The sequence below is a fragment of the Clupea harengus genome, chromosome 18 (assembly GCF_900700415.2).
Source record: "Clupea harengus chromosome 18, Ch_v2.0.2, whole genome shotgun sequence".
In the NCBI taxonomy this organism is placed as follows: domain Eukaryota; kingdom Metazoa; phylum Chordata; class Actinopteri; order Clupeiformes; family Clupeidae; genus Clupea; species Clupea harengus.
In genome coordinates this window covers 26,533,603-26,540,182 of record NC_045169.1, presented here as the reverse complement: position 1 = coordinate 26,540,182, position 6,580 = coordinate 26,533,603, and the positions used below count along the sequence as shown (strand labels likewise).

General features: G+C 37.6%; 1 protein-coding gene across 1 annotated transcript; it reads left to right on the top strand.

Moving 5' to 3' along the window:
• Window positions 1-4,203: 4,203 nt before the first annotated feature.
• On the top strand, window positions 4,204-6,171 carry LOC116224589 (C-type lectin domain family 4 member E-like). The gene is made up of 3 exons (XM_031584771.2): window positions 4,204-4,373; window positions 5,853-5,960; window positions 6,145-6,171. Exons 1-3 carry the CDS (start codon window positions 4,296-4,298, stop codon window positions 6,169-6,171), a joined length of 213 nt encoding a protein of 70 aa, XP_031440631.2. The 5' UTR covers window positions 4,204-4,295.
• The last annotated feature ends 409 nt before the right edge of the window (window positions 6,172-6,580 follow it).

Here is a 6,580-nt window from a genome sequence, read left to right as displayed (position 1 = left end):
TACACAATATATATATATATATAACAGTAGAATATGCATGTCCCAAACATGCCTACTAAACAGCCAGAAACACTGAAATTAAGGTATGACAATATCATTACACAGAAAAGGGATATGGAGATCAAATCTCCAGGTAAGAAACACAAAACAATATTGTATTAATATTAGATCGAAAAAAATAATAGAAATGACGTGTATAAATGTCCTCGTCAGAGTTAAACTGCCCTAATGAGAGTGCTAATTTGTAGGGCTGTCAGCGTTAACGCGTTAATCTATGCGATTAATGCGACCGCGATTAACGCGATAAAATATTTTAACGCAATTAACGCAAATTTTTTTTAAATGCCTTTATTTGGATAGTTATGAAGTTATGACAGGAAGCGATGCGGAGAAGAGGTGGGGAGAGGATTGGGAAATTACATCAGGCCAGACTTGAACCTGTGTCCCCTCGGGCAATGTAAGTAGGGGGCTTGGCCTACCAATAACCCCCCTTGTTCAAAGTGGGGAATGACAGAAAAAGTTTGAGAACCACTGCGGTAGTTGAAGATGGAGAGAGCTGAGGGATTGTTGGGCGGAAAGTTTCTGTTTAATAGGCAAAATTACGGAAAAATCGACAAAAGTTGTATGTAGCAATTGTCAAATTGAATTTAGATATCACAGAAGCAGCTCGTCTTTAAGTTATCACCTTAATGCAAAGCACCCGACAGAAAGCAGTCCCAGGTTAGATGGTCGCCAACCCACACTCTACGACTTCTCTAGTAAAATAACTAGACCAGTCCGTGAAAAGTCGCTTTAGCAGTTTGGGTTGCCAGTGACTGTCGGACCATCAACATAGTTAAGGACATTGGGCTGACTGAGGTGATTCGAATTGCTTCAGGAGACAACTCTTACGATTTACCGTCGAGTGGCACCATTGTGTCTCGCATACATTCCTTTTATGACGGCGAGAGAGCACGAAAAATTCAGCTCCTCGAGCAAGCTGCCACCGTCACCCTTACTGGTGACCACTGGACATCAGTCAGCAATGACAATTACCTGGGTGTCACAGCTCATTTGATTGACAATGTATGGGAATTAAGATATATTTCATTGGAAGTAAAAACAAAAAAAAAAACAGACAAACAAACTTTTAATCGCGATTAATCTAGATTAATGAATTTCAAAATGTGAGATTAATTAGTTAATTTTTTTTAATCTATTGACAGCCCTACTAATTTGTAATCATGACGTTGCATAGAAATTGACAAATTGACAAAAGGTATCTTCCATTTTCTGCCACAGCTGTTGAACAAAGGTTTGAAACACTGAAAGTAGGAAATGACAACATAACGACTGAGAAAAAGGATCTAGAGAATGAACTTTCAGGTAAGAAACGTTAAAAAGAGAATAAATCGGTTGTGATGCTGATGCCTGTACTCTAATGAATGGTGGTTCTTTGCCTTCTTTCAGGAGCAACAGATCACAGTTATTGTTATTTTCGTTAGTGATACACTGTGGTGGGATATAATACTTTGTGCGGTCCATTCTAGTGACAGCCCTTTTTAAATGAGGAAGCATTTGGTGGAATGAAGAAGCATTTAATTTGCTTTGGACAATAGTATCTGCCAAATAACATTCATAATCATGACCATAATGGATTTGAATTGAGAAAAAAATGGTGGAAACCAACAATATCAAACATGCTTGACAAATAAAAATGGCTGACAGATATTCCTCAGTAAAGTCAAAATGTGACTCTTCAGAGTCAACAAGACACTGAAACACACAACTCTGGCCACATGCTTGCAGTAATGAAGCTCCATGAAACCAGAAAAATTAGCTAAAGTTACCATCTTAGCAGTGTATCAAGGATTCAAAGGAGTGAGGAAGTGTGCGGCTCAAATTGTTAGTATAAATTAGGTTAGGTTCAGGCCCTGAAAGTATGCACAAGTGACAGACAATTAAATCTCACTTTTTGAGTATCCAGTCCTATCTAGCAAAGACTGTTACCCATTCCACCATTTTTTACGTTCAAATGATTTGAAGAGTCTATTATGTGCAAGACACCAGTCTACAAGTTAATAAGTAATCCATTAACTATGAACATTTCAGCTGACTGTCAACTAACCATGACCCCAACACTAACCCCAAATCTAACCTTTTCTACCATTTCTATTCTCATGACCTTTCCAAGTAACATGTTTGCATATTTAGGACATTTGTCCTTAGAGACACAAGTAGAACAGAAGATCTGCCACATGTTCTTTACTTTCCAACAGGTGTTAAAGAACAGTTAGACCTACTGAGGGTGGAGCACGGCAATGTTAATCTGGCTTTACAAGCTAATATGTCATATGGGGAGAAATGCACAAGCACTGTATTTCAATAGACGTGTTTATCATGGATTCTTAGCTGAAAGGAATATTTACATTTCATATGAATAGCTGGCAGCACATTTTTTGCTTTTATTTGCTTACACAAGACATTACACAGAAGTTGGGAATGCTGCAGGAGGAGTATGATAATGCCACTGCCATGACAAGGACTTTGGAGGCTAACTTTACAGGTGAAAAGACATATCTGGAGATATCTTATCAATAACTGCTCAAAACAGCAGGCTCTGCCCATCTGCACATAGTAATGAAACTACATGAAGCTCTTTGTCTGTTTTCTGCCACAGATGTTGAACACAAGTTTGAAACACTGAAGGTAGGATATGACAACATAACGACTGAGAAAAAGGCTTGTGAGTTTGAACTTTCAGGTAAGAAACGTTAAACAGATAATCAATCTGAACCACAAACCTTCTCTTCAGAGTAACTGTCAACATGTCAGATGTAAAAAAAATGGCAGGCTATACAAAGTCTCTATAACTTTATAGCGTGTCTATATCTTCTGCTGCCACAGATGTTGAACACAAGTTTGAAACACTGAAGGTAGGATATGACAAAATAACGACTGAGAAACAGGCTCTAGAGATTGAACTTTCAGGTAAGAAACAATACAAAGATGATAAATCTGAACCACATATAATTTGTTGTGATGCTAATGCCGGTCCTCTAATGAATGTTGGTTCTGTGCCTTCTTTCCGGAGAAACAGATCACAGTTATGGTTCTTTTCCTTAATGGTACCTCTGCCTGGGGATGACCAGCCTTGTTGTAATAAGGAAGCATTTGGTGCAATACAATATCAGACATGCTTGTCAAATAGAAATGGCTGACAGTGAAGTCAAAATGTCACTCTTCAGAGTCAACATGACCCTGAAACACACAACTCTGGCCACATGCTTGCAGTAATGAAACTCCATGACCCTGAAACACACAACTCTGGCCACATGCTTGCAGTAATGAAACTCCATGACCCTGAAACACACAACTCTGGCCACATGCTTGCAGTAATGAAACTCCAACATGACCCTGAAACACACAACTCTGGCCACATGCTTGCAGTAATTAAACTCTATGACCCTGAAACACACAACTCTGGCCACATGCTTGCAGTAATGAAACTCCATGAGCCTAAGGAGCCTTTCTCTTTGTCTCCACAGGTATGGAACAACAGTATGACAACTGTACTACTGACAAAACAGATGTGGAGTCTGAACTGTCAGGTACAAAGTCTTCTATATGAACATATTTCATGTATTACTTTTGCCTCTGGTGCACAAAAGTACTGAAAAAGCAACAGGTCTGTCCAAATTGCTAGTATAAATTAGATTAGGGTCAGGGTCAAATTGCTTGTGTAAATTAGATTAGGTTCAGGGTCAAATTGCTAGTGTAAATTAGGTTAATCTCAAAGACTGTTACCCATCTAGTAATCCACTAACTACGAAAATATATGATGTTTAAAATCTGTTTCATCCCCATAGATTCATCTTTTAATGGGATAGTCTACTGTTCATGTCTTTCTTTCAACAGAAACTAAAAGCATGTTGATTGAGCAGAAAAACAGAAATGATAATCTCACTAAGGAGAACACAAAGCTGAAGACTGAGCTACAAGGTGAGATTTCCAAAACATCCGTGGTGGACTAGAGGTTACTAGACCTTGTCTTCCTTCTGGTGCACAAAAGTACTGAAAAAGCAACAGGTCTGTCCATATCAGGTTTTGACCATGTAACCGGGGGACTACTTATCAGTATGTCTTTGTTTCAGTCAAAGTAGCGGTATATACATACAGTATTTCAACAAATCATGAGAAACTAAATGTCAGTTCTGGTGGTCATTATGAATTATATCCCTTAAACAGGAGTGAGGAAGTGTGCTGATGACTGGGAGTACTTCGATGGAGCATGTTACCACTTCTCCACTGATGTGATGAACTGGACTGAGAGCAGAGATGCCTGTGTGACTATAGGAGGACATCTGGTCATCATAAACAGTCAACAAGAAATGGTATGACATATTAATTCCTTAAAAACATTTCATAGTTTAATATCTAACACTAATGTACTAAACTCTAATCAGTAGTGGCTGGTGAACTCATTTTTGGTGCAGTAGCCCCCTGTCCTATACCTCCACCATACCTGAGAACAGCAACTGTTTACTTGTTTACAAGTGTTCAGACCATTTGTGTGAATGATAGGATGGCTATTGTAAATTTATACAGCATTATTTGCATCATGTGTTAAACACCAGGTTAATGATACGTGTCTCAGAGGGCCACTCAAGATAATTTCATTACCTGATATAACATCAGCAACAGCATCCTGTTTTAAAATAGTACATTAATTACATCCAATTTGTAGGAAATTATTCAGAAGTCATTCAGCAATTCCTGCTCTTCCATTGACTGACATGGCTGAGTAAGCAGGTAGCAGAAATCTGTACCAGTAACCAGTCAGATCTCTATAAAAGCAAACAATGTGTTCATTACTTACAAGTCCGTATTCATCCTTCACTAATGTCATTGAATATATACATTTACTTAAGTAGAGGTCTAGGTTTAAGTATGAAGCAGACATTTTTAAGAGGCAATAAACTATGCATCATTGGGAAATGGTCAGTAATGTATTAAGACCTCACTGGAAACATACATATGTATGTATGTAGGGAATAATGAGGGAATATGGCTTATGAGTAGTAAAACTACTTTGTTTCTACCCAGATTGTATCTTCTCTTTAAACATAGGACTTCAATTCCAAAATTCCGTCTATACCATTCATTGCCAACATAACCTTATACTTGTGTTGAGCCAAGGTTACGTAAAAACATGCTTTAATCTGAACAAAAACACAACATTATAATGCAAAAACTCAGAATGTATATTCTTCCTAAACATATAACTTCTATGCCAAAATTCCCTTAATCAAATAAATACCATTCATTGCCAACATAACCTTAGGCTTGTGTTGAGCAAAGATACTTTACTTTACTTGTAATTGAATCCTAACTAAAATACATTATAATGCAAAAACTATAAAATCAGAAATAACATGAAGGCACTGAAAAGCAATACGGTCTGCAATCCTGGATATACATCAGGCATGTAGTTATAAGAATATTAATCAATGCTCTCATTAATCACAATTACCTATTTGTGACTCTCAGGTATTCAGCACATTTCCCTGTGTGGGATCAATAAAGGTCATCTTAGCTTGGGTTGACTTCACGCCCTTTCATGTGATACTAATCTGATACCCCACTCTACCTGGAAATGAAAACTAAGATTCATCAGATGCCAAAAGATTAATTGATCAATCCTATTTACAATCTACAAATAAAAAAAAATGATTAAGAATAAATGAGTAAAAAGAGTAAACAAGCTTTAAAGAGTAATGTGATTGAAATCAGCATGATTAAATGGATGGTTATTACAGTCATTATCATTATGTTGCTTATCAAGATCATGAGAGTGATATTTCTTACATTAGGATTTCCTGAAGGCCAAGAGGGAAAATCACTGGATTGGTTTAACTGACGCTCAGGAAGAGGGCAAATGGCGCTGGGTGGACAACACACCCCTCACAAACCCAAAGTTGGTACAATCCAAACATATTTACAATTGTTTCTGCTCAAAACAATTCACATTTCATTGGTTAGATATGTGCAGATCTAAAAACAAAGTAAAGAGCTGAAATCTGATACCTGGCATGGTTTAATTTGACAGATTATGAGCACCGTTTATTATGTTTATGTGCTCTCTGGACTCTGCTCTTCTTCCAGGTTTTGGGGCCACACGCAGCCAGATAACTACAAGGAAAATGATCCAGATGGAGAAAACTGTGCCATGATTACAAGAGAAAAGTGGAATGACATATCGTGTGGTGCATATTATAAAAGAATCTGTGAGACTAAAAGCTGTAGGTAGATATATTGTAGGAGAGTGTCTGACGTAGGGTATGGAATTTACATGAATTGTGTTTGATCTGATTTCTGGACATAAAACTGGGGAAACACTTTAGTTTATGGAACATATGTTAACCATTCACACATAATTAATATGCGTCTGTATAAGTGCCAAATGAAGTCTGCATTAAGCATCATTTATCAGGCCTGTGTTAGCCACTTTATTATTCTCACTAAAATATTCTTAATGCAATGGCACAACAGGTCCAAATAATTCTAATGGTACTCACCCAGGCTGCTAGTGGTGACTGGG

Excerpts from the sequence above, each read along its gene's own strand:
- LOC116224589 (XM_031584771.2), top strand. The coding sequence starts at position 4,296 with ATGAACTGGACTGAGAGCAGAGATGCCTGTGTGACTATAGGAGGACAT. Across the intron at positions 4,374-5,852 it reads TAAACAGTCAACAAGAAATG|GATTTCCTGAAGGCCAAGAG; the intron begins GTATGACATATT and ends TTCTTACATTAG. Across the intron at positions 5,961-6,144 it reads CCCTCACAAACCCAAAGTTG|GTTTTGGGGCCACACGCAGC; the intron begins GTACAATCCAAA and ends CTCTTCTTCCAG.